This window comes from Sciurus carolinensis, chromosome X (genome assembly GCF_902686445.1).
Source record: "Sciurus carolinensis chromosome X, mSciCar1.2, whole genome shotgun sequence".
NCBI lineage: Eukaryota > Metazoa > Chordata > Mammalia > Rodentia > Sciuridae > Sciurus > Sciurus carolinensis.
The window spans coordinates 130,430,868-130,457,683 of NC_062232.1; the positions used below are offsets into that span (position 1 = coordinate 130,430,868).

Sequence of the window (26,816 nt, forward strand, 5' to 3'; positions counted from 1 at the left end):
CGGCAAGCCGCCCCCAAGTCCGGTGCTCAGTCATCCCTCAACTCTGCGCATGTGCTGAGCCATACATGCACGCAGGCGCAGAGCGCCGCTGCATCTATGGCCTGAACGTCTGATAGAGCGTCCACCCGCCCTCGTTGGGACTCTGTGGTTTTTCAGCGTGAAGAACGGCCGCCTATATAAGGCATGCGCAAGCGTGGGAGCGCCTCTTTTCCTTCGGCGCGGTGAGTATGATGGACTGTAGGCTTGTTTGGAGCTCTTGCGTTTTTTTTCTGCTGAGGTTTGAGGCCTGTGCTTATATTCTGTTCCAACTTTGCTTATTTTGTTACAGCCACCGAAGATCCTGGTGTCGCCATGGGCCGCCGCCCCGCCCGGTGGTGAGTTCCAAATCCTTGCAGTTTCACTGTTGGAAAAAGGGAGGGATAATTGCCTTTTGCCCGGCAGACAACCACTGGGTGGAGCCTCCTTGACTTGCAGACCTGTGCGGCTTTCCTTCACCATGTTTTCCTTAACACTTTTCTGACTGCTTTTTATTCATTTATACCACTTGTTCCTTTTCGAAAGTTCATCCTTAACTCTGTAGTGGTGTCCCGGTTTTGTTGGGGCGGCGGATCGACCCAGGAGTGCCAGTGAGCTCAAAGCAACGTCCACCTGTTTCCAATCCTCTGTCCTGCAAATTTGCAACACTTTATTGTCTCAATCGCCCCTTGGGTCTTTTGTGTTCAGTTCTTGTATTCCTGGGCTTTAGACCGTGAGGTCTTGTCGGACACCAAAGGCCGCTCAGAAAAAGCTGGCATAGCCGCCTCATACGCCCTCCAGGGGGCGCAGCGCGCCTTTCACGTGGCTTAGAGGCGGATTCGTGTCACGTGCCCGGAAGTCTTTTCTTGGGTACCTGCAACAGTTCTAAGGTGGTGAATTTGTTGAGCTGTAGAGCAAAGGTGATTTTTTTGTGTGTGTGGTCTTGGAAATCAAACCCAAGGCCTTGTACGTGCTAGGCAGTCGATCTACCACTAAGCTAAATTCGGGACCTTCAAAGATGATTCTTTTAGAATCTGGAGTTATAAAATATTGACTTTAAAAGGAGTTTAAAATTAGGGGCAAACAAGGCATTGAGGCTTTGTTTTTTAGCCTTGGTCACCTGTTGTGGCCACCTGTTCTAATGTCAGTGGACACAGCATAAAACATTTTCATTTCTCTGTGGGGATTCCCCCCCACCTTTGGTTTAGTTTTTTGACTCTCCCACCCCACGTAGGATCTCACTGTTGCCCAGAGTGGTCTGCCTTGGGCTTAAGGGAGCTCACCCGTGTGCTGGGGATGGTCCCCAGTGGGGCTTGAATTTAGTGGTTACTTGCTATGTTGTTGAGGCTGGCCTCAAACTTGGGATACTGAGCAAGCATTTAAATAGCACTTTGGGTTCACTTTTGACCCCCAGCACACCAAACCTTTTTTTCCCCCCCTCCTGCAGTTACCGGTATTGTAAAAACAAGCCGTACCCAAAGTCTCGTTTCTGCCGGGGTGTCCCTGGTAAGTATTAAGCTCACAAACTGGTTTGGTCATGCTGACTCAGCAGTCCCTGGCACCCTGCCTTCCCTCCCCTAACACTTACCAAAGGTTTTTTTCCCCCACAGATGCCAAAATACGCATCTTTGACCTTGGGCGGAAAAAGGCAAAAGTGGATGAGTTCCCACTCTGTGGCCACATGGTGTCTGATGAATATGAGCAGCTATCCTCTGAAGGTGAGGCAGGATTTTTTGTTAGTCACTGTGTACTCTGTTTGACCCAGAATGTACTGCACTGGAATTAAGCATTGGGCTCAACATTCATTCAGCTGCAGATGTTCCCATAGAGCTGGAGAGGGTTATGGAAGTGCTTTTGCACAATACTGTCTTAATCCTGTTGCTTTTTTTCCCCTGCTCCTAGCCTTGGAGGCTGCCCGTATTTGTGCCAACAAGTACATGGTAAAAAGTTGTGGCAAAGATGGCTTTCATATCCGAGTGCGGCTCCACCCTTTCCATGTCATCCGTATCAACAAGATGTTGTCCTGTGCTGGGGCTGACAGGTGAGTTGGGATGGGATTGAGCCTTCTTTAACTTGGGCCTCTGCTGAGTTTGGTTTTTCATGTCAGGGAATAAAGGTGACTCCACATGCTGAACTTCTGTGATGATGATAACTTGGACAGGGGCTGGCCAGTGGACTTTTTGCATATATTCCCTCATCCTGTAAGCAGATAGATGAGGAGAAGTGACTGCCCTCAGTATAAGCAAAGGGGGGGTCTGTATTAGTACCTTCTGGGCCACAGGTGGAGAGAGATATTTCTGATGGGCAAAGCCCCTCTTTGTGATGACCACCATCTGCCAGCAAACAGGTATTTGGGGGCTATCAAATGTGGGTAGCACCTCAGTGCCTCTCATGCAGTGCTTTTTGAGTCATCTTCTGCAGCTAATTAAGCCGACTGGGTTCGTTTACTTGTGGTGCCCCAGTGTGCAATGGCTGCAAACAGTAATCTCCTTGGTAGTGTATGCAGCCTGTTTCTTGTATGGGTTGCCCTAAGGGACCTTGGAGACACCACTTTCAGTAGATGTTCATATTTCTGATCTCCTGATGTCCATCATCTAGGCTCCAGACAGGTATGCGGGGTGCCTTTGGGAAACCCCAGGGCACAGTGGCCAGGGTTCACATTGGCCAAGTCATCATGTCCATCCGCACCAAGCTGCAGAACAAGGAACATGTGATTGAGGCCCTCCGCAGGGCCAAGTTCAAGTTCCCCGGCCGCCAGAAGGTAAAGTAGTGGTGCAGCCCCCTTCTACTTTTCCTTTCCCCAGTCCTCCTGACTCACTTTTTCATCTCTAGATCCACATTTCAAAGAAGTGGGGCTTTACCAAGTTTAATGCTGATGAGTTTGAAGACATGGTGGCTGAGAAGCGGCTCATTCCTGACGGCTGTGGGGTCAAATACATCCCCAATCGTGGTCCCCTGGACAAGTGGCGGGCCCTGCATTCATGAGGGTGTCCACTGTGCTGTCCCCTTCTTAATCTCACACACACCCAATAAATCCTGTATTGTATCCATTTATGTGTTTATTTCTGGATTCTTGGAGAGGTGGAGCATCTGGGAACCCTGGGATTGCTGTTTTATTTTTAAAACTAAGAGCCACGAAGCCATAACTGTACTAGCAGCATAGAACAGTACTGATACTGTTAGCTTTTCATCAATTGCCTGTTTGGAATCTCAGATCCCAGGGAGTATGTAGAACAGCATTAAAATTGGAGAGAGGGTGGTAATGGAAGGGAAGCAGTTGCTTAGGCCTAGGCCATTATTTGTACATCCACTACCCCATCAATATTGAGAAAAAATTATGACCTGTAGCTAACTTGTACAGAAGAATCTCAAGTATCACTAGCACCATGACAGGAAATGTGCAGAAAGGAATTAAAGTGGGTGTTGTATATATTCAGTATCAATTATTTTGGTACCAGGGATTGAAGCCAGGAGTGCTTAACCACTGAGCCACATCCCCAGCCCTTTTTTAAAATATTTAGATAGGGTCTTTGAGTTGCTCAGTACCTAGTTAAGTTGCTGAGGCTGGCTTTGTGATTCTCCAAGGCAGGATCATTTGAAGCCAGTCAGGGACACAGTGGGGCCCACTGTCAAAAGTGGGCATGCTCCATCCATCTCATTTAACTAGGTGTTGGAGTCGTTTGAGTGTGATTCTAGTTCTGATGGCAGTTTTCCAGTACAAGGGTCTTGGTTTACTGTCCTAGGCTGCTTACCCAAATTCCCTGCCCCTTATTCAAGCCAGTCTACACTCGCCTGTAGGTTCCTACCCACTCATGGGCAAAAAAACAACAAAAAAACCTTTGGACAGAAAGCACGTAGTATCCCTTGGCCTGAGAAACCTGGTTCTCTGGCTAGGACTCCCAGTTATGAGACCTTCAGTGTTCTGAGGAATAGTTTAGGGGGAGCTGCTCCTGGTTATTCAGAGTCTTGTCCTTGGAAATAAGTCTAAAGGGATGTTTCCAGAGCTGGGGCCCAGTGGCCACAAGGCCCCTCTCAAGTCCACAGGTCCCATGTTGGAAGTGTCCTGCTTCCAGCAGCTACCTTGAGGCACCTAGCTCCCCCAGGCTCCAGTCTGCACCCTGAGAGGCGTTATCCACTTTTGGTGCTGGGGATTGAACCCAGGGCCACTATAACCACTGAGACACCTCCCCAGCCCTATTTATATTTTAAAGACAGTCTTGCTAAGAAGTAATTGAGGCTGGCTTTGAATTCACAATCTCTTGCAAGCTTCAGCCTCCCCAAACTGCTGGGCCACTATGATTACAGGTGTGCGCCACTATGCCTGGCGTCTTTCTGCTTTTGTAATTTTCACTTAGAGCCATTTTACAACACTTTTCCAATAAATTACCTTTATTTTTTACTTTGGGGAGATTGCTCTAAACCACATGATTGTGGTTTACATATAAATGGCCCTGATACTGTTCCCTGATACTGACCAGACACTGGGGCTTTTTGTGAATTACAGGATTGCAATGAGCTTATTTGTTTTCCTGCTGTTGGCTAATTACTATTTTTTGGTGGTGGTGGCATAACACCTTATATCCCATCTTTTTAAAAATCCATCCATGTATCTACTGGGTTATTAATGGTTTCCTGTTGACTCATGAAACCTGTATACAATAAGGCATATCTGCTACCCACTTGTAATACCTCTCCAATCTGGCTTTTTATCCTTTGTAAGTTTCTTTTTTGTCATATAATAGACATACAATGTGTGAGGAGGCCCCCTTCTGAGCCCTGCAAGGTTTGGCAGAGATGCCACCTGAGCTCATCCCCCCAGCCCTGGAACCTGCTTTGTTTCCACTCCTGACACTTCCTGAAAGGGAGCAAGCAGCACAGGTCCAGCCTCAGGCGCCTGGCTGCTGCTTCTAATACCAAGAAGAAAATCCAAACCAAATAAAAGGAGTCACTTTAGCACCAGGGAAGAACGGACTGAATGGGTGAGACCAAGATTTAAGTCCTAAAGGCGGTGTGGACCTCACATCCATGGGCAGCCAGCTCTAGGGGATTCAGGCTACCGGGCCCAGCTGAGGGCACGAGTAACAACAGCAGTGACAGCAGCAGCAGAGTGGGCAGGCTGAGGGGCTGGACGCTGTGAGCAGTCTGATTGAGCTCCACCTCCACAGGGTAGTGGTCACTGATGCTGAGGGCCTGAGGAGGGGGAGTGGGGTTGGAGTTAAGGGGTTTCACACTGACCCCCTGACCCTGTTCTTACACCAGCCCCACTTCTCTACCTCTTCCTCAGTAAGCTGGAAGCTCTTGGGGAAGTTGAAGGCGGCTGCAGCCTGCAGCAGGCTCTGGCAGCCCTCCCCGTGCATCACAATGCGGTCGTAGGTGCAGTGGGTACTGGCCCTCACTGTGGTGTCCTCCCCATCAGGAATCACCCAGTGGAAGCCTGCTTTAGTCCGCAGTAGCAGCTGGCTTAGGCGTTTTTTGGGCAGTGATGCACAGTCAGCATTGAAGTCTCCAAGTAGGATCACCTCCTAAAGGTGAGAGAAGTGCTCTGGCCTGGCTGATTGGCTGTCCCATCCCCTTCCCTCCCATTCAAGCTGCCCAGCCCTACCTTGCTTTCCCAGCGCTGGGAGACATCCAGAAACACATCGTATAGGGCATTCAGCTCCTTTTCTACATCCTTAGGAGTCGTGTGCAGCGGGACCAGCACCAGGCTGGGAAGGACTGTAAGACCCAGGAAGCCAGGGCTGACCTCCACCCCTAGCCCTTCTCCCCCAGTTTCCTCCAGGTTACCAAGCCCCCAGGGGAGCCATCCACTCTCCCCACCATTCTTGCCCTCCTACTTTTGCTAGGCAAAGTGAATTGGGCCACAAAGGGCTCCCGGGCAAATAGGTCATCCTCATCTTCATACTGGTAGGAATTCAGGACCTGTGTCTTGTCGGACCTGGGAGAACCAAAGGAGAGGAAGCAGTCACCAGAAGTTATTGATTTTGGTTTGCATAGGCCAACAGCATGGCTCTCAGGAAGACAAACCTGCACTTTCCTGGCTATACCTGGTTTGTGTATGTGCAGCCTTTTTTTCAGGAACATTCCATTTTATTTGTTTGGTACTCAAATCCAGAACCTTGGACCTGCTAGGCATCTACCACTCAGCTTCCCTGGCCCATTAGAACTGGTTTAGTTATTTACTTATTTATTTTTGAGACAGGGTCCCACTGTGTTGTCTAGGCTGGGCTAGAGCTCCTGAGCTCAAGTGATCTTCCCACCTCAGCTTCCCATGTCACCAAGACTACAGGCATGTGTCACCATGCCCAGCTAAACTTTTTAAAAATTAAGATATAATTTAAAAAATATATAATTCACATGCCATAAAATTCACCTGTTTTAAATGTACAATTCCATGGTTTTTAGTACATTGATAAGATTGTGCAACTACCACCATAATCAATTTCAGAACGTTCTCATCTTCTGGCAAAGAAAATTTATTCTGTACCCAGTAGCTGTTACTCTTCACTCCTACTTCCCCAGTCCCTAGCATCCATTTACTTATTTTCTGTCTTGTAGATTTGCTTATTCTGTACATTTCACATAAGTGGGATCAAGTAGTGTGTGATCCTGGCTTCTTTCTTGTAACAATGATTTCAAGGTTTATTCACATTGTAGCATGTGTCAGTAATTCATTCCTTTTTATTACTGAATAATATTCCACTGTATTGGCATACCAACATTTGTCCACCATTCTCCAGTTCATGAACATTTTCACTTTGAGAGTGTGTGTGTGTATATATATATATATATATATATATATATATATATATATATATTTTTTTTTTTTTTTTTTTGGTATCAGGGATTGAACCCAGGAGTACTTAACCACTGAGCCATACCCTAGCCCTGTTTAATTTTATTTACAGACAGGGAGTTCCTGGGATTACAGGTGTGCACCCCCATGCTCAGCCACTTGAGCTATTATGAATAATAAGCATTCATGTGGGGACATGTTTTCATTTCTCAGGTAGGTAGACACTGAGGAGCTGTAGAATTATTTTGAAGCAAATCCAAGGTATCATGTAATTTCACCTATATAGAAAAACAGATCCTTCCCTGGCAGTCCACCTTGCCTACTCTCCTTTTCTTTTTTGGTAATGGGGATTAAACCCAGGGGCACTTTACCACTGAGTCAGATCCCCAGACCTTTTTATTTTTTATTTTGGGACAGGGTCTTGCTAAGTTGCTGAGGGCCTAAGTTGCTGAGGCTGGCCTCAAATTTATAATCCTCCTACTTCAGATACCTGAGTCGCTGGAATTACAAGCATGTGCCACAGCACATGGCTTGCCTACTCTCTCGATCCTGACATCTAAGAGCTCTCGCCACCATCCTGTCCTCTCAGGAACTCAAGGCTGTTTCTAGAAATCAAGTTCCACCCAAGACCCACAATCAGCACCCATTTATCCTCTTCCCAGAAACCACAGCCACTCCTAGCCACTCCCAGAGAGGGAACCAACCATGACTTGAGCCCCAGTAGCTTCCACTGGAGAAAGAGGGAACCTCCATTTGTGCATGGAGAAGGAGTCGTCCTACTATATGGACATGCTGGCTGGGGTGGAAGAAGCAAAGATCCCAGAATAAAACCATTGAGAAAAAGAAGTGAGAAGGCGAGGGAGGTCTTGTGGCTCTTGGAGAGCCATTTCACGGTAGGGCTAAAGGCAAACCCTGTCTTTATCAACCCCTGTTCTTACCGGTAGATGTACACATACTTCTCCTTGTATGTGCTTCGCCCCAGCCTGGAGCTGTCCAGGGAGCTATAGCGTCTGGAGCCATCAAACCTGCTGGGAAACGGGGAACCTAGGGTCAGGGTCCCTGAGGTTCTGAGAGATTCCTGGATTAGGCCCACTGAGTCCTCCTTACCGCTTGAGTTCTTGAAGCAGGAAGGAAATAGTCTTATTAGAAGAATCCACCACCTCCTGCAGCACCATGATGTCACAGCGAGCCACAATCTGGAAGATACCAAGGATACCAGCCCTACTCAAAGCCAGCCACCCCAGGAGGGGAGGTATATCTGGGGAACTGGCAATGGTGTGGCCAAGAGTTTCATGGCTCATTGGCTGCAGCCCACAGAGAGCAATGGGACTAGAAAGGACCTGGGAATATATTGGCATTTTATGCTCATATCTTATCCATTTTACAGAGGAGGAGACTGAGGCTAACGATAGATAAGGAACATTGTCTGCATCTGGGCATTTACATCTCTAGATGTCCCCTGTTCTCTGGCATTTATTCATTCATTCATTCATTTATTCATGCATTCATTCTTGGGATTAAACCCAGGGGCGCTGTACCACTGAGCTACATCCCCAGCCCGTCTCCTCCCTCCTCCCTTCCTTCCTTCCTTCTTTCCCTCCCTCCCTCCCTCCCTCCCAGGATCGAACCCAGGGGCACTTAACCACTGAGCCACTTCCCAGCCCTTTTTTTATTTTATTTTTTAAATAGTGAGACAGGGTCTCATTAAGTTGCTTAAGGTCTTGCTAAATTGCTGAGGCTGGCTTTGAACTTGTGATCCTCCTATCTCAGCTTCCTCAGCTGTTGGCATTACAGGAGTGCACCAACCCACCTGGCCTTATTTTTTATTTTAAGACAGGGTCATACTAGTTGCTGATATACTAAGTTGATGAGGCTGTCTTTGAACTTGTGATCTTCTGCCTCAGTCTCCCCAGTTGCTGGAATTATAGGCATACACCACCATGCCTGGCACTTCTTCTCTGGAACATGCATCTGGTCAGTCAGGGCTGGGGGTTTGGGGTCATGGTACTTATGGGACACTGTTTCCTGCAGCAATGAACTTACCCGAACTAAGGTGTCCTTCACTTGCTCCGTGACCACCTTGACCAGTGTCAGCCGCTGGGTGTTGAAGGCACAGATGCGAAAGGTCTCAGTACCACCAGCCAGGAGGATAAGCAGGAATGCAGCTAGACTGTGCATGACTGCATGCAGCAAAGGCGTCTCTCCAGAAGAATCGAAACTGCCCAGCTGGATTTGGTTAAGCAGTGCTCACCTTGCAGGTTTTCTGTCTCTCTCCCTGGGGACACCTGCCAATGTCTTCACATATGGCTTGACCATATAAGATACATGTAGCATAAAATTTAACATCTTAACCATTTAAGTATACAGTCCAGTATCGTTGAGCACTGTTCACACAGTTGTGCAACTGTTACCACTGTCTTCATCATCCCAATGTGAAATGTATGACCATTAACTCCTGTTTGAGCCCAGGAGTTCTGGGCCAGCCAGGGCAACATAGTAAGACCCTGTCTCTGAAGAAATGAAAACAAAACCCCACAAAGCACAACTTCCTACCTTTATCCATCACTGCTGACACCCACCATTCTACTGTCTTGTCTCTATGCATTTGACTACAGAAGTGGAAAAACAGGATTTGTCCTTTGGTGGTTATTTCCGAGTATCATGGCCTCATGTTTCACTCATGTTATATAGAATTCGTCAAAATTTCCTTCCTTTTTAAGGCTGAATAATATTCCATTGTTAGTATAGGTACATTTTATTTATCTACTTACCCATCAGTGGACACTGTTTGGCCACTATGAATAATGCTGCTGTACAAATAGCTTCATTTCCTGCTTTTAATGATTTCATGGTGTGTACCCAGAAGTGGAATTGCTGGATCATATGGTAGTTCTATATTTAATTTTTTGAGGAACCACATTCTGTTTTCCATAGCTGCTGTGCCATTTTACATTCCTACTAGCAGGGCACAAGAATTTGACTTCATTCTTTTAGACTGCTGCACAGCATTTTTCCTCCATGTTCCCTGACCAGGGGAGATGCTGTTATTCCCCAATTGAGGAATGTCCAGCTTTCCCCCTGCATTAGCAGCTAAGAACCCTTTCATGCCTCTTTCTTCCTACTTGTGAGATGTTGCCCTTTTGTTGTATTATGATACTAGGGATTGAACCCAAGGGCCCTCTATCACTGAACTATACCCCTAGTCCTGTTCGTTTATTTTTTTAATTTTGAGGCAGGTTCTCACTAAATGGCCCAGGCTGGCCTTGAACTTGCCATTGTTCTTGAGAAGCTGAGATTACAGAGGTACACCACTCTGCCTATTGTGAGATGTTATCTTTAAGATAAAATCCCTGCAGTGAAATTGCTGGGTTCAAGGGCAAATGCTTTTAAAATGTTCACAGACATGGCCACATCTTCTCTACTGCAATGTATGATGGGGCCTCTTCCTAAAACCCTGCCACCCCTGGCAAGCCTTTATTAAAGTTCAGCTTGCCTGCTGAAGCCCCTCTCTTTCTGAGCATCTCATCTTTGTCTCGCACTCATCTCAACCTTGCCCTGTCTTTTGGGCTCAGTTTGTCACTCTACTCTATCCATGTTGCTCCCTTTGGCAGTCATCATGACCCTTGCTTCTGTCCGCCTACTTTGCTCAGTCACACGCTCACCTTCCCCTCTAGCTCATTTTCTGCCCCTCTTAGGTTCTACCTGCCTGTCTTTCTTGCTCTCTCTTCCCTGTTCTGCTCCCCTCCGTGTCTCTGCCACAGTATCTCCCATCAAACAGGCCTTGATGCCTGTTTCTCTTTTACCACCTGCTCTGTCACTCATGGTCTCCTCCCTTGGTTACTATTCTGGGATATATGCGGGGCATTTGGGCAGCCCTGGGCTGGCACTGGCATGTTTGGAGGCTCTGGAGCCAGGAGCTCCTACCATGGCTATGGGCAACAAGGACCAGAGAGAGCGACTGCTCTTGGCCTCAGCTCAAAGCCCAGCCTAGGCTTGTAACACTAGCCTCAGTTCCAGCCCCGAGATTACCATCCTCTCTCAACCCCTCCCTAGGCAGGGAACAACTTTTATCCTCTTTCCCTCCTCCCGCGGGACTCTCATACCTGCTCATGCCTGCTTGTCTCCACGCCTGCCTCAGCCTTAAGCGGATCGCGACACCCCACGGGATCGCGGCACCTGCCGGGGTAGGGACCGGAGAGGCAAAAGAGGAAACTGTCTTCCTGACCCACCCAGCAGGGCCGGGCGGGACACCCAACCTCTCCAGATGAGCAAGCCCGCTCCAGCTCCGCCCCGCCGCCGGAGGGCGGGCACTGGCCTGGGAACTAACAACTGTCCTCCTACCGTCCCGCCCAGACCCCGCCCTCCCTGGGCCTAGTGGGTTGGGGCGAAAAACCAACCCCGCAGGGGGACTTGAGAGCCTGTGAGTCACCAGAGTGTGGCTTCCGCCAGTGAGCAGCAGTAACCGCTCAGGGTGCACTTAAGGGCTAGGGGTGGTGGCGCGCACCTGTAATCCCAGCGACTCAGGAGGATTGCATGTTCGAGGCCAGCCTGGGCAATTTGGCGGAGATCGTTCCTTAAAATGAAAAAGGCGGGGGATGTAGCTCAGTGGTAGGGCGCCCTGGGTTCAATCCTCAATAAGCAAAAATTCCAGCTACTCATAGCCTCCTCCCTTGGTCACTATTCTGGAATATTGTGGGCATTCGGGCAGCCCTGGGCTGGCAATGGCATGTTTGGAGGCTCCTGCCATGGCTATGGGCAACATGGACCAGAGAAATAAATAAAATAAAAAAATAATAAGTAAATAACAAATAAATAATGCACTCAACAGGGATGGGATTTTCTTTTGGTGTGATAAATGCGTTTTGAAGCTACAGGCAGTGGTGCACAGCGTTGTGAAAGTACTAAAGGGAATAAAATACCACGCTGTACATATATGAAACACGATATTTTATTGTATATTTTACTACGCTATATAGTACATGTCCTATCACATATTACACTCTATACATGCATGTATACATCTATAGTACAATCACATACTATTGTAATTATATAAAACTGTAGCCAGGCACAATGGCACATGCGTGTAATCTCAGTAGTTCAGGAGGCTGAGACAGGAGGATCATGAGTTCAGAGTTAGCCTCAGCAACTGAACGAGGCCCTGTCTCTAATAAAATATTTTTAAAAGGGCTAGGGATGTTATTCAGTGGTTGAGCGCCCCTGGGTTCAATCCCCAGTACAATAAAATATTGTGTATGTTTATAATTGTGTAAAATTACATAATGCAATATACAATATTGTATGTATGCATTATGTTATATATTATATGTAATATAATATCACCTAAAATTCTACCAAATAGTTAATTCTGTTATGTGAATTGTTTTTCTTTGGTGCCAGGGACTGAACCCAGAGATGTTTAGTCACTGAAACATCCCCAGCCCTTTTTTTTTTTTTGGTGGGGGGGAGGGTACTGGGGATTAAAGTCAGGGGCACTTGAGCCACCTCCCCAGCCCTATTTTGTATTTCATGTAGAGACAGGGTCTCAATGAGTTGCCTAGGGCCTTACTAAGCTGCTGAGGCTGGCTTTGAACTCGCGATCCTCCTGCTTTATCCTCCCGAGTCGCTGGGATTACAGGCTTGTACCACCTTGTGAGGCCCTGGGTTCGATTCTCAGTGCTATATATAAATATATAAATAAAATAATACAAAATAAAGGGAAAACAATACAGTGAAAGGGCTCCGCCAGCCCAGACGTTGAGTGGCTTCAGACAGTCGTGCTGCGTAACCCATGTCATCTCCAGAGACCTGAACTAAGCGGAAAGGAAGTGCAGCCCCCTGGCGGTCTCGAATCAGGACTCCTGCAGGGCGGGGCGGGGCTGGTGTGGATCCGCCCCCTCTGCCGTCAAGCGGTCTGGGAAAGTTTTGCGACAGCTGGCCGGTAGCCAGGCGCTCTCTCCAGCTCGCTTTCCGGCGGGTGCGCGGGGCCGCTGGCTGCTACCGCTAGCCCTCTGGGTGCGTCTCTCGCTGCGACCCTGGCTTCTGGCCCCGGTGGCGAGATACCCGGGCCAGGCGCGGCTCTGGCCAGACCCGTGAGGTGACCTTCGTCCAGTCCCCTGTCGCGCCAAGCCGCGGCGCCGGTCTGTGCGCGGGCCTATCAGAGATCCCTCTCCAGCGGTTTGAGAACACCGACTGCACTGGCCCCACATTCTGCTCAGTAGCAGGGGGAGTGTCCTGCCGCCTGGCCCAGGGGCGGGGCCGGAGGAGATGCCCCTGCAAGTGAAATGGCCATTCCCCGCGGTGCCGCCGCTTACCTGGACACTAGCCAGCAGCGTCGTCATGGGCCTGGTGGGCACCTACAGCTGCTTCTGGACCAGTGAGTGGGCCTGAGGCCAAGGCAGGGTCTGTCACGTATTCCCACGCCTGGCCAGAGTTGGGGCTTGGGGTTGGGGACACTGGCAGGGCCTAGCCTGGTAGAGGTAAGCCTCAGGCCAGTGGGGAGGAGGCTAAGACGGAGACTCCCCCTCTCCCTCCAGAGTACATGAATCACCTCACCGTCCACAACAAGGAGGTGCTGTACGAGCTCATCGAGAACCGAGGCCCTGCCACCCCCCTCATCACCGTCTCCAATCACCAGTCCTGCATGGATGACCCTCATCTCTGGGGTACCCAGGCCAGTGTGCTGGGCACAGGAAGGCAGGGAAAGAAGCTGGACCTGGTCAAACAAAAGCAGAACAAATTCACTTCTTACTGGGCTCTTTGCTTAGCCCTGGCACTCTTTTGTTCTGAGATGCTCTGCCTCAGTGGAAGTTTGATTTGTGGCCCCTTCAGAATCCTCTCAGGGATTGTGGTTTGAGGGCCTTAAATTTAGAAGGGGTGAGGAAGTGACCCACGTGGCAAGGTCTGACAGCTTTTTTACTCTGATGTCACATTGTAGAACCCTCTGTCCTCTAAACTGTTAAAGGTCCCACAGAGTCTTGGGAAGAAATTGTAGAGACCAAGGGGTATCCTGTCAAGAAAGCTCTGGGCTGGGGGCTGTAAGATCTGCAACCTGGTTCTAGCTTTGTCCCTGGCTGGGTTTTGTACCTCTCAACCACCCTCATTTGAGAGTCCAGTTGCTCCACCTAGAAGTTTATGCTCTGTTGACTGATGTTTGCCCCCAGTCACCAGATGTTTTAGTGGAGGGGTGCCCAGGGTCTCCACTGCTGAATGGAGGAGTTACACTATTGTAGATGTCATGGGGAGCCACCTGGTCAGATTGGAACCTTTGAAAATTCACTCTGGTTGCCATGTAAGAATGGCCTGTAAGATGCCACAGATGGATCCAGGGAGGCCAGCAAGGAGGCCTTGAAGTTGTGCAATAGCTGGACTAGGGTGGTCACAGTGACAATAAAGGGAGCTGTTTAGAAGAATGGGAGTTTGTCAAAATTTATCAGTAAGCAAATCAGACTCAGTGATGAGTAAGATATGGAGAGTTGGGGAGTGGTAAAAGCCAAGGGGAACTTGAGGGTTCACCCCAAGAATCTGGAAGATTATACTTGGCCTGTAGAGAAATAGTACTGCTGCTGCCCTTGTCTGTCATTCCTTGCAAAGGGGTGACAGAAAAGGACACTCCCTGGGAAACCAGGTGAGTTGGGATGCAAAACCTTTTCTCTTCTTCTCTAGGGATCCTGAAACTCCGCCACATCTGGAACCTGAAGTTGATGCGTTGGTGAGGAAGAATGGGCCCCTCAATGTGGGCCTGCAGGCCCCACCTGTCTGTGCCCAGATTTGCCTTCCTCCTACTCTGCCCAGGAGGTGGCATCCAGCAGTCCAGGCAGGGCATGGGGTGGAGCCCTGCAGGCCCTTCTCCTGGGCCTCCATTCTGCAAGCCAATGATGGCAGGCATTGTGCTGGGGGTGGGACAGGGAGTAAGGAGCTTGGGAGACAGAGATGACTCAGTCCATCCTTGCTGCAGGACTCCTGCTGCTGCAGATATCTGCTTCACCAAGGAGCTACACTCCCACTTCTTCAGCTTGGGCAAATGTGTGCCTGTGTGCCGAGGTGAGCTTCTCCTTCTGGGGGCTATCCAAGTCTTCCTTGGGACAGACAGGCAGGTGGCTAGTGTTTCTCTCTTGGCAGGATGCTGGTGGAACAGGCAACTGGAAAGCCAGGGAAGCCATTGAGTGACAGCAGAGGTAGCAAAGGCTGCTGGAGGACTGATGGCTTCTTGTAGAATCCTCAATTCTTCATAGCTGCCCAAGGATTGTATGTACCTAGAGTTCTGGCATGAGAATTCAAGGAAGCATTATCCAAGGGAGGTTGATAAAAGATTCACTGATGGCAGTGTGGTATCAGTAGTTCATGATGGCAGTGGCATGTACTAAGAGGCCAGAGGGTTTGTTTCTGGGAGAAGAAACAAGTTTGTGGTATTCAGAGTGTGGGATTGAGCACTTGATACCTCTTGGGAACCCATGGAGGTAGGGTCATTTTGATCCCCATTCTCCAAACAGGGCTTAGAGGGATTAAACTGCTGGCCCAAGGTCACAGGGTGAGAGGTGGCAAAACCAAGATTCAAATCCAGGTTTCTCTTTTCCTCTGGGGAAGCAGAATTTTTCTAAGCAGAGAATGAAGAGAAAAGTATTCTTGTTTTTGTTTGTTTGTTTGTTTGTTTGTTTGTTTTTGGACTGGGGATTGAACCAAGGGGCACTTAACCACTGAGCCACATCCCCAGCCCTATTTTGTATTTTATTTAGAGACACGGCCTCACTAAGTTGTTGAGGCTGGCTTTGAACTTGCCATCCTCCTGCCTCAGCCTCCTGAGCTGCTGGGATTAGAGGCATGTGCCACTGCACCCAGCAAGGGAAAGGTATTCTAAACACATGCAAACACATGCCAGATGCTGAAGGGATAAGAGAGAAAAATAAAAAATGTTGGTTGTGCACAGAATGTGAAGATTCTAGAATAATTCTGTTAATTTTGAACTCTCCTGGGCATGTGACACACATCTACAATCCCAGCTACTTAGGAGACTGAGGTAGGAAAATGGCAAGTTTGAGGCCAGCATGGGCAACTTAGTGTGAACCTGTCTCAAAACTAAAAAAACTAAAAAGGACTGGAGATGCAGTTCAGTGGTAGGGTGCTTGCATATCATGTATGAGGCCCTGGGTTCAATCCCCAATACAAAAATAAATCAGTAAAAGAATTTTGGACTCTGTTCTCTCACCAGGGTGGCAACATGCTTATGTCTGTGGTTCAGAGAGCATGGCTGCTGGATAGGAGCAAATACCAAGTGGAGGCAGGTAACCTGGTTCAGGGCTGTCACAGTAGTTCTGGCAGCAGAACAATTGTGACTGAGCCTCTGAAAGTTACCACAAACAGCCATAGCTGGAGATTGCTTTGGATTATGCTCAGAAGGCAGAGTTGACAGGACTTGTTGATAGATCAGGTGTGGATGAGGCAAGGAAAAGAAGTCAAAGATGACACTATGTGTTTCGCCTGGGCCATGGTCTGTAGCACCATGGAAATCACTGGTGACCCCTGATAAGCCATCTTCATGGAGCGATAACCACAGGAGCTGGCTTGCTGTGGCCTGAGACAGCTGGTGGCTCTGCAGTGTGAGTAGTAGAAATAGTAGTGGTGGCCACTCTTCCAGAGTATTGGTTGTGAGGAAGAAGAGAGAGAAGGAAATAAAGCATATAAGAGGTCAGGAGAGAGATTATTACTTCCATTGGTTAAAGTAAAACATGGCAAAACCCAGTCAAGTAATCCCAAGTAATAAAGAAGGGCTTGTAGTGGAAAGCTGCAGCGCCTCACTCCACATACCCAGTCCCTGTCCCCAGAGGCGCTGCGTGGAATGCTTTCACTTTGTGCTGCTTTTGGAGGCTATTTCCATTTCTCTCTAAGAGATGACAGAGGCCATGATAACTTGGCTTGTGATCGTGGCACTGCTCATCACATCCTGCTCTGCTTATTTACCTCCTTCTCTGAGTCTAGCTCCTCCAATCTGCAAGCTCAGACAGAGGCCTTCAGTGAGCACTTCTGTTTTCATTCTTTTTTTTCCCCTGGTGCTGGATGGAACCCTGGGCCTCTTGCATGCTGAGCTACACCTCCAGTCTTGTTTTCATTCCTTTTCATCTGTATCTAGGTTTTCTTATACAGTTAAAAACAAAAGATGAGGGCTGGGGATGTAAATCAGTGGTAGAGTGCATTCGTAATATTGATGAAGCCCTGGATTCCATCTCCAGTGCTGCAAAAAACAAAAAATCCAAAAAACCAAAACAACAACAGCAACAAACCAGAAAGTGAAATCTTAATCCCAAGCACCTTCAGTGAGAGAAAATGGGTAGGAACAAGTTATTTATCAGATGTGTTTGATATACGGCAGAGTTCTAATTACATGACTGAAGCAAAAGAAATATTTGGCACACTTTGCTTCTGTTGCAAAAAATTCCCTTTTCTCCTAAGCCTAAGACAGTAATATAGTGTTTTAGTTCTAAAGTGATTTTATGGAAGCTACACAAGAGAGGAAAAATAGCATTTGCAAAAACTAAAAAGTGCGAAATGCTGCTCCCGAGGCATAGTACTATTTTTACATCCCATTTCCAAGCTCAATGGATAGGTTGCACCAGGGGGTTTGGGTAGACAAGGAGCCAGCACCTGTGGTGACCACTCCCCTACAGTATACTGAGATCCCAAGTAGGGAAACCACTGTTCTTTCTGTGCCTGAGAAAACTCCAGTGGGTAATTGTTCCCCAGCCCTAGCCTCTAAGTGAACTGATGTGTCAGGTCCGTATTTAGGTTAGATTGAGACTCCTGGATCCTTAACTAGCACTTTCCAAAGAATCTTGCAAATAATAGGTTAAAAATCCATTTCTTAGTGCATTAGACGGAGAGTCCCAGTGTCTATCTGTCTCTTGTGATAGGGCTTCTTTACTCCCCACTTCATAATATGAAGATATTTATCCCATTTCTTGAACCTCCCTGGCTTCCTCTTTCCCAGTTCTATATACCCAATGGTTACTTTTCCATCATCAAGATGGATGAGATTTCTTACTGTGTCCAGGCAACTCTGGGTTGTGAGCCACCATAGAGCTGTAGGCTTCACATCTGAGCTGTAGCTTCCTGCTGGGCCACCTGGGTCCAGGTTTGTATTGTCTTCTCTTGGATCCAGATTATGGTCTTGAAATATCTCCAAGGTACAAAGTCGCTAGCATTGGTAATAGCTCTACTCCACTGTTTTTAGTCTAGCAAGTTTGAGTTTTTCCCAAGCTCTTAATGATACAGTATGTTTAATGGAATGTTCCCCTTAGCCAACATGCCTCTCTAAGAGAGGACATAGAGCCCTGAAAGGAAGAGGCCAGCAGGAGGGAGGGATGGCAGAGGCTAGAGCCTCAGGTGAGTGTCCTGTGAAGAGTGGTTGTGAGAACTGGCTTTGATTCCCCAAAGTAGTTGCTGCTTAGAATCCGGGGCCAACATAAGGCTGGGTATCAGGAATTTGCTTTGTTCCAGCATTGCCGTTGGGTCAGGGTGTTAGAGGTGGAGAGACTCTAGGAGCTGTTAACTGGTAGCCAGCGGCCTGGCTGGGGTGGGATGGATGCTGACTTGGAATCAGAGAGGATGCAGCAAGGGTGTGTGTGTCTGCAGTGACTCAGCAGGGGAGCTGCTGATGGTCATAGGCAGGTAGAGGAATTGGCAAGGTCATAATTTCAGTAGGAGATGGTTCTGGAAGATGCTGCCTTATACATAACAGGCAATAGAGTTTGAGAGGATATTGTTCTACGAAGAAAGTCAAGGGTCAGTGTGACCAGGGCAGATCACGCCCTGGAAACAGCCATTGGAGGGTATCTCTGGTTGATGCAGTAGGAGGTAAGCCCCTGAGCTGCTGCCTCTGTCCCAGTGAGTGGGAACTGAGAGAGAGAGTCCCCAGTGCATGAGGAGGTTTGAAGAGCATTTGAAGGCAAGCTTCCTGCCTCCTGACAATGGGGACTGATGGGGGCAGGCCTTTCTCTGCAGGAGACGGTGTCTACCAGAAGGGGATGGACTTCATTTTGGAGAAGCTCAATCATGGGGACTGGGTACACATCTTTCCAGAAGGTCAGCAGGGCTGGCTGGGTCAAGGCCCCCAAGCATGCATGGGACCAGCTCCCAAGCCTTGCTTCTGTGCTCTCTCACCAGGTAAAGTGAACATGAGTTCTGAGTTCCTGCGCTTCAAGTGGGGTAAGCTGCTGGCCCCTGACCACAATGACCTCTGTACCCCAGGATGGCCCTGTGGGCCCCTGACTCCTCCCACTCTGGCTGGGTGTTTTAGGAGCAGCTGGAAGGGGAGAGATAGTGAGACAAGGGCTAGCCCATGATTTGGTTTTAAGTGGGGGACAATAGGGGTGGCACTGTCCAGAGGCTGGCAGGGAAGTTTAGCCCAGCTTGTGCCGACACTTCTGCTTCTTCCCTGGGTAGGAATTGGGCGCCTGATTGCTGAGTGTCATCTGAACCCCATCATCCTGCCACTGTGGCATGTTGGTGAGCCTAGGGCTAAGGGGAGGAAGAGAGTTTTCCATAGATGGTGTTTGGGAGTGGCAGAGAGAGGATGCCTGGCGTGGAGGGCACCAGTCTCCCTTTGGTTGTAGGCTGCTTTGCTTCCTCTGACATATAGCCTTCTGTCCACTGTGCTGCAGGAATGAATGACGTCCTTCCTAACAGCCCACCCTACTTCCCCCGCTTTGGCCAGGTGGGTAGGCACTGCTGACCCACATCTGTCTGTCTGCCTGCCTTCCATCTGCCCTGTGTCTCCCACTCTACATTAGAGGACAGATATGGGAGGAGCTGAACTTGAGGTCCCAGCAGGAGGACCGAGTGGAACATAGATAGTGACTTACTAGTACCAGGGCCTTTAGGATGAAAACAGGAAAACAATTGGGGCAGGAATGGACCCTGGGATTGGGACTAGAGGTCGTCTGTAGAACACGTCCTGGGACTGGGCTGACCCTTGGATGCTGCCGATCCCAATTTCTCGTTGAAAGAGGGGGAGTGACCTGAGGGAGTGTGTAGCACACAGGGGCAGGACTTGACCCTGGCTTCCCAGGTTGCTTGGGCTGGGGCTGTGAGCGCTTCCCTGCTCCTTGTCATCCTTGGTGGCTACCTCCCCACAGAAAATCACCGTGCTGATTGGGAAGCCCTTCAGTGCACTGCCCATGCTAGAACATCTCCGGGCGGAGAACAAGTCAGCTGTGAGTTTTCTCCCAGACCCCCCATAGCTGTCCTTGGCCCTCCCAGCCCTCTCAGCCTCCCAGGGCACCTTGACCAAGGTCCCCAAGGGGTGCAGGCCAGCCCCATCCTTGCCTGCAGGTGGAGATGCGCAAAGCCCTGACGGACTTCATTCAGGAGGAATTCCAGCGCCTGAAGACCCAGGCAGAGCAGCTCCACCACCACCTCCAGCCTGGGAGATAGACACCACTCTGCCTGGCCCCAGGGTCACCCTGCTGGGTCCCCTGAGGCTTGGGGAAGAGGCACTACTGGGACTCCAGCCCCAGCCTGGCAGGCTGTCAGTGCTGCCTTTGGATTCCTGCTCCTCACAGAACTGGGGCTGAGGGATGGACTGATGCTTTAGCTCAGATATAGTCTTAAGACAGACCATCTCATAATCCCTACTGGGTGCCCTCTTATGTAGCTCCTCCATGGTTCATCAGTTAAAGAAAGGGCCTCAATGCCAGGCATAGCCTATAATCCCAGCAACTCAGGAATCTGAGGCAGGAGGATCACAAGTTCCAGGCCAGCCTCAGCAACTGAGAAACTCTGTCTCAAAATAAAAAATAAAAGGGGCTGGGGATGTAGCTCAGTGGTATTAGCACCCCTGGGTTCAATCCCTAGTATAAAACAAGAGGAAGCCTCAGCAGTTCCTCCCACTTGGCCAAGAAGGGAGGAAGAAACAGGCAGGGGGTCTCCCTCTTGCTTTCTGATGTTCTGTCCAGGGACTGGCATTGGGAGGGAGCAAAGCAGGCAGGTGAGCAAGTAGTTGCGTGGGGGAGCAGGTGGCCTGTCTGGAGCTGTGGTAGGAGGTCCGTAAGACCCCTCAGCCTGACTCCCACCCACCCTTGCCAATCCAGGAGCTGCTCACTACCTCCTCAGGGATGAATATTGGCCATGTCTTCCTTCTGCTGAGCTTCCCCTATTGCAGGGCCTGTAATGGGCCAGGGCCAGACCTCAGGTGGCCTGCACACAGGAAGAACACTCCTTGGCCAGAAGTCAAGCCTAGCCGAGTAGAGCCTGCAGCAAGGGCCTGAGACGTGTCTGCTTGCCCCAGTTGCAGGGCCCACCAACTTCTCGATCCTTTCTGCTTTGGTATCCCTCGTGTCCTGGGGTCTGGGTTTTTGATTTTTTTAAATAATAAAGCATCTGTGTTGTGCCATTGTGCTTGTGGCCTCTCTATAGGTATGGGATGGGAGGTGACCTGCTGGACAAGAAGGCAGTACCCTTAGATTCCTGAGCACATGGAGATCACTTAAGCAGATGAACATTGAGCTCTCAGTGGGCATGTCACTTAAAGCTTCAGTTATTGTCTGTAATCCCTATAACAACATTGCAAAAGTAGAGATTAATTTTGCAAAGGAGGCATTGCAAAGGTAATGAATTTGCTTCAAAACACAAAGCTAGTTGGGCACAGTGGCACACTCCTGTAATCCCGGCAGCTTGGGAGGCTGAGGCAGGAGGATTGCATGTTCAAAGCCAGTCTCAGCAACTTAGGTCCTGTCTAAGTTTTGTTTTGTCTCAAAACAAAAAATTTACAAAAGGTCTGGGGATGTGGCTCAGTGGTTAAGCATCCCTGGGTTCAATCCTGGGTACCAAAAAAAAAAAAAAAAAAGAAAAGAAAAAGAAAAAAAAAAAAACTGGTGGGATGAGGTGGTGCACTTTTGTAATTCCAGTGTTTTGGGAGGCTGAAGCAGGAGGATTCCAAGTTTGTGACCAGCCTCAGTAATTTAGCAAGGCCCTCAGCAACTTAGCAAGACCCTGTCTCAAAATTTAAAAAAGGGCTGGGGATATGGCTCTGTGTTAAAATACCCCTGGATTAAAGTCCCAGTACCAAAACAAAAACAAAAACAAAACCCCTCAAAGCTAGTTAGGTGTGGTGGTGCACATTTATAATCCTAGTGACTCAGGAGGTTGAGGCAGAAGGATCTCAAGTTTGAAGCCAGCCTCAGCAACTTAATGAGATCCTGTATCAAGGAGTGGGGGAAAAAAAAAAGACAGGATGAAGCTCAGTGGTTGAGTGCCCCTAGGTTTAATCCCTAAGATCTATCTCCACACACACACAACCAAGCTGGGGCTGGGAGCACAGCTCAGTGGTAGAGCATGTGCTTAGCTTGCGTCAGGCCCTAGGTTCCATCCCCAGCACCAAACAACAAAAAACTCCTCAAACCCAAAGCTATCCAGGTAAATTGGGGCAACACTTAGGAGAGCCCTGAGTATGAAGAATCAGTTCATTTCTACCCAGGTTAGTTCAATTAGGGAGAAGGACTCCAATAGCATAGGGAACTGCTGACTGTGAGGTAGGAAGGAGGACACCCAGATTGAGGTGGGAACCTGGGTGGGAGCAGGTAGATCCAGGGTGGCAGTACTTTGGTGATTTTTGAAAGGAAAGCAAAATCTCTTTAGAGAAAAGCATGCTCCCTTTTAGGTCCTTAGTTTGTTCATACACGAAAATCAACCAAAAAGAAATCACAAAAGGTTACCAAACATATAAAGAAATTAATCACTGTATTTTATGAAGGAACTTTGGATGGTGTAAAGGAAAAAGGGGTGGGAGGGGGTGGGAATGGAAAAACAGTAGAATGAAACAGTATTACCCTATATATATGTATGATTACATGAATGGTGTGAATATACATTGTGTACAATCATAGAAATGAAAAGTTGTATCCCATTTGTGTACAATGAATCAAAATGTGTCTGTAAAAATAAAAAAAAATATTTTAATAACAAAAAAGCAAAACGAGAAAAATAAATCACTATTTTGGTCAGCAGAAACAAGGACAGGTTGAAACCCTTTGCCTCTTGGCAATATTGACAGGGTTAGACACAATATTAATACTATAGTAACAATGAGAAGAAAAAGACAAAACATACAGCAACCAGACCTGCAACTGTGTATGTATTGTTCAGCATAGTTCACGTCAGGTATCATTCTTAGTGTAGTAAATTCTATGGATTTTTTTTTAAATATCAGGGATTAAGAAATCAGGGGTGCTTTACCACTGAACTGCATCCCCAGCCCTTTTTTATTAATTTTTTTTATTAATTTTTTTAAAATTTTGAGACAGAGTCTCACTGAGTTGCTAAGTCTGGCCTGGAACTTGTGATCCTCTTGCCTCAGTCACCCAAGCAACTGGAATTACAGATGTGTGCCACCACTCCCAATTACAGCTCCTTTCTTTTTATCACTGAATTAATATCCCATTGAATGAATGTAATAGTTAATCTAACCAAGTTTGGGCAATTATGAATAAAGCTGCTATAAACATCTGTATGCACGTTTTTGTGTGAAAGTAAATTTTTAACCCATTTGGGTCAATACCAGGGAGTGTGGATTATATGGCAAGAATGTGTTTAGTTTTGTTAGAAAGCACCATACTGTCTTCCAAAGTGGCTACCATTTTGCATTCCCACCAGCAGTGAATGGGAGTTCTTGTTGCACCTCATCCTCACCAGAATTTGTCAGATAGGTAGGTGTGTAGTGGTATCTCATTGATTTTTAAAAAATTGTTTTCTTTGCTTTTTACTGATATTTTAATCTTCAATTTCTTTTTTTTTAAATGTTGATAGACCTTTTTTTTTAATTCATTGATATATGGTGCTGAGAATCGAACCTAATGCCTCACACATGCTAGGCAAGCACTCTACTACTGAGCCACAACCCCAGCCTCTCAATTTCTTGATGACATAGGATGTTGATTGTCTTTTCTTTCTTTTCCATTTTTTTTCCACCCAGGACCTCACACAAACTGGGCAAGTATACTCCCACTGAGCATCTTTTCATATGGTTATTTCCCATCTGTGTATCTTCTTTCATACTTTTTGCCCATTTCCTTTCTTTTCTTTTACAGGGTTGCTGGAATTATAGGCATGAGCCACAGTGCCCAGCTCAAGAAGAACTTCCTCTTTTTTTTTTTTTTATAGACATTTAATCATATTTTTAATTTTTTTTTTTTTTTGAGACACGGTCTCACTAAGTTGCTTAGGGCTTCAGCCTCCTGAGTCGCTGGGATTACAGGCATGCACCACCACATCCAGCTTTAATTATATTTTTTTAGTTTTTATTTTATTTGTTCTAATTGGCTATACATGGCAGTAAAGTGCTTTTTTTTTTTTTTTTTTTTGGTACTGAGGATTGACCTCAGGGGAACTCGACCACTGAGCCACATCCCCAGCCCTATTTTGTATTTTATTTAGAGACAGGGTCTCACTGAGTTGCTTAGCACCTCACTTTTGCTGAGGCTGGCTTTGTGATCCTCCTTCCTCAGCCTCCTGAGCCACTGGGATTACAAGTGTGTGCTACCACACCCAGCTAGAATGCATTTTGACACATTGTATGCAAATGGAGCATAACTTCTCATTCTTCTGGCTGTACGGTGTGCTGAGTTACACTAGTAGTGTAATCATACGTGTATATAGGGTAAAAATGTCTGTCTCATTCTACCATCTTTCCCATCCCCATCGCCCCATCCCTCCCCTCACTCCCCTCTGCACAATCCAAAGTTCCTTCATTCTTCCCTAACCAAACCCACTATGGATCAGCATCCACTTATCAGAGAACATATTCTGCTTTTGGTTTTTTGGGATGGCTTATTTCACTTAGCATGATATTCTCTAGTTCCATCCATTTATCTGCAAATGCCATAATTTCATTCTTCTTTAAGGCTGAATAATATTCCATTGTGTATATGTACACGATTTCTTTATCCATTCATCTATTGAAGGGCATCTAGGTTGGTTCCACAGTTTAGTTATTGTGAATTGAGCTGCTATAAGCATTGATGTGATTGCATCTCTGTATTATGCTGATTTTAAGTCCTTTGGGTATAAACTGAGGAGTGGGATAGCTGGGTCAAATGGTGGTCCATTCCAAGTTTTTTGAGGAATTTCCAAAGTGGTTGCACCAATATGCAGTCCCACCAGCACTGTATGAGTGTACTTTTTCCCCACATCCTCACCAACACTTATTATTGCTAGTATTCTTTTTTTTTTTTTTTTTTTTTTTTTTTTGCATGGTTGCTGGGGATTGAATCCAGGGCCTTGTTCTTATGAGTCAAGCACTTTATCAACTGAGCTATCTCCCCAGCCCTATTGCTTGTATTCTTAATAACTGCCATTCTGACTGGAGTGAGATGAAATCTTAGAGTAGTTTTAATTTGCATTTCTCTAATTGCTAGAGATGATGAACATTTTTTCATATATTTGTTGATCATTTGTATTTTTTCTTCTGTGAAGTGTCTGTTCAGTTCCTTAGTCTACTTATTGATTGGTTTTTTTTTTTTTTGGTGTTAAGTTTTTTGAGTTCTTTATATCCTGGAGATTAGTGCTCTGAGATGCGTGTGGTAAAGATATTCTCTCATTTTGTAGGTTCTCTCTCATGTTATTGATTGTTTCCTTTACTGAGAAGCTTTTTAGTTTGAATCCATCCCATTTATTCTTTTTTAATATATTTTTAAGTTGTTGATGGACCTTTATTTTACTTATTTATTTATATGCAGTACTGAGAATCGAACCCAGTGCCTCACACACACTAGGCAAACACTCTACCACTGAGCCACAACCCCAGCTCCCCCATTTATTGATTCTTAATTTTACTTCTTGCACTTTATGAGTCTTGTTAAGGAAGTCAGGTCCTAAGCTGACATGGTGAAGATTTGGGCCTACTACTTTTTCTTCTATTAGGCGCAAGGTCTCTGTTCTAGTGCCTGTCTTTGATCCACCTTTTTTTTTTTTTTTTTTTTTTTGGGTGCTGGGGATCAAACATAGGGCCCTGTGCTTATAAGGCAAGCATTTTACCAACTGAGCTATCTCCCCAGCCCTTTGATCCACTTTAAGTTGATTTTTGTGCAGGATGAGAGATAGGGGTTTAATTTCATTTTGTTACAAATGGATTTCCAGTTTTCCCAGCACCATGTGTTGAATAGGCTATCTTTTCTCCAGTGTATTTTTGGCGACTTTGTCAGTATGAGATAACCATATTTATGTGGTTTATCTCTGTATAGGAAGACTTTCTTAATCATATGGAAACTATTCACAAAACACTCCAGTAAATATTACTATTTTTGCAGTACTGGGGATTGAATCCAGGGCATCACACATGCTAAGCAGGTGCACCACCACTGAGTTACATCCCATCCCTTTACAAATTTTTTTGAAATATTTTTTTAGTTGTCAGTGGAAACCTTTATTTTTATTTATTTATTTTTATGTGGTGCTGAGGATTGAACCCAGTACCTCAAATGTGCTAGGTGAGCACTCTACCACTGAGCCACAGCCCCAGTCCCCCTTTAAAAATTTGTTGCTGTTGTTTTGTACTGGGAATTGTGCCACGGAGCACTTTACCACAGAAACACATCTCTGTCGCCGCCCGCAGCAACAATCTGCGGATATTTGTTACCTCCTGCAGCAACAATCTCGAGGGTATTTTTTGGAGGTGGACTGGAAACTGAGCTACTTCTATTATCTTTCTCTTTAGTGTGCTGCTTTCTTGCTTGTTTGCTTGTTTATAGAGGAAGAGAGGCTTACTTGCTTTTAGAGGAAGTTTTAGAGGAAGACAGGCTTTGCTTAAAGCTTAGAGGAAGAGAGACTTTACTTATCAGGAAAAGAGACTTGCTACACTTTCAGAGAGGCTACTATTATCAGAGGAGTTATTTCTTAAAGATCTGCTGCTTCTTCTTAGAGGTGCATCCTGCATCCTGTGGTCTTCATTCTGCGAGCTGCAACCTGCATTCTGCAATCTGCCATCATCAACCCACAACCTAGAGGTGTCTGCTTAGTCCTCCGC

General features: G+C 47.0%; 3 protein-coding genes and 1 non-coding gene across 13 annotated transcripts; 3 read left to right on the plus strand and 1 right to left on the minus strand.

The window, feature by feature from the left end:
- Nucleotides 1–272: 272 nt before the first annotated feature.
- On the plus strand, nucleotides 273–3,065 carry Rpl10 (ribosomal protein L10). Of its 2 annotated transcripts, XM_047536667.1 has the most exons (6): nucleotides 274–374; nucleotides 1,463–1,521; nucleotides 1,626–1,733; nucleotides 1,918–2,056; nucleotides 2,614–2,776; nucleotides 2,848–3,065. In XM_047536667.1, exons 1-6 carry the CDS (start codon nucleotides 352–354, stop codon nucleotides 2,998–3,000), a joined length of 645 nt encoding a protein of 214 aa, XP_047392623.1. In that variant the 5' UTR covers nucleotides 274–351; the 3' UTR covers nucleotides 3,001–3,065. The 2 variants fall into 2 exon arrangements, with proteins under 2 accessions (XP_047392624.1, XP_047392623.1); XM_047536668.1 differs by lacking the exon at nucleotides 2,848–3,065 and having other exon boundaries at nucleotides 273–374; nucleotides 2,625–2,733.
- On the plus strand, nucleotides 2,431–2,565 carry LOC124972741 (small nucleolar RNA SNORA70). The gene has a single exon (XR_007106522.1). It is a non-coding gene; the product is annotated as a small nucleolar RNA SNORA70 (small nucleolar RNA).
- A 62-nt stretch (nucleotides 3,066–3,127) lies between the features above and the next one.
- On the minus strand, nucleotides 3,128–11,098 carry Dnase1l1 (deoxyribonuclease 1 like 1). Of its 4 annotated transcripts, none has more exons than XM_047536663.1 (8): nucleotides 10,912–11,098; nucleotides 8,852–9,093; nucleotides 7,916–8,004; nucleotides 7,747–7,836; nucleotides 5,850–5,950; nucleotides 5,618–5,730; nucleotides 5,289–5,537; nucleotides 3,128–5,205 (listed from the first exon to the last, which is right to left on the minus strand). In XM_047536663.1, the coding sequence occupies exons 2-8, from the start codon at nucleotides 8,984–8,986 to the stop codon at nucleotides 5,008–5,010; spliced, it is 975 nt and encodes a 324-aa protein (XP_047392619.1). In that variant the 5' UTR covers nucleotides 8,987–9,093; nucleotides 10,912–11,098; the 3' UTR covers nucleotides 3,128–5,007. The 4 variants fall into 4 exon arrangements, with proteins under 4 accessions (XP_047392619.1, XP_047392620.1, XP_047392618.1 ...); XM_047536664.1 differs by having other exon boundaries at nucleotides 8,852–9,103; XM_047536662.1 differs by having other exon boundaries at nucleotides 8,852–9,115.
- A 1,681-nt stretch (nucleotides 11,099–12,779) lies between these two features.
- Tafazzin (tafazzin, phospholipid-lysophospholipid transacylase) lies at nucleotides 12,780–21,191 on the plus strand. Of its 6 annotated transcripts, XM_047536898.1 has the most exons (10): nucleotides 12,780–13,184; nucleotides 13,345–13,473; nucleotides 14,474–14,519; nucleotides 14,766–14,851; nucleotides 18,803–18,883; nucleotides 18,965–19,006; nucleotides 19,244–19,306; nucleotides 19,462–19,514; nucleotides 19,936–20,013; nucleotides 20,132–20,372. In XM_047536898.1, exons 1-10 carry the CDS (start codon nucleotides 13,076–13,078, stop codon nucleotides 20,231–20,233), a joined length of 789 nt encoding a protein of 262 aa, XP_047392854.1. In that variant the 5' UTR covers nucleotides 12,780–13,075; the 3' UTR covers nucleotides 20,234–20,372. The 6 variants fall into 6 exon arrangements, with proteins under 6 accessions (XP_047392854.1, XP_047392851.1, XP_047392852.1 ...); XM_047536895.1 differs by lacking the exon at nucleotides 19,462–19,514 and having other exon boundaries at nucleotides 20,132–21,191; XM_047536896.1 differs by lacking the exon at nucleotides 19,462–19,514 and having other exon boundaries at nucleotides 12,780–13,156; nucleotides 20,132–21,191.
- The last annotated feature ends 5,625 nt before the right edge of the window (nucleotides 21,192–26,816 follow it).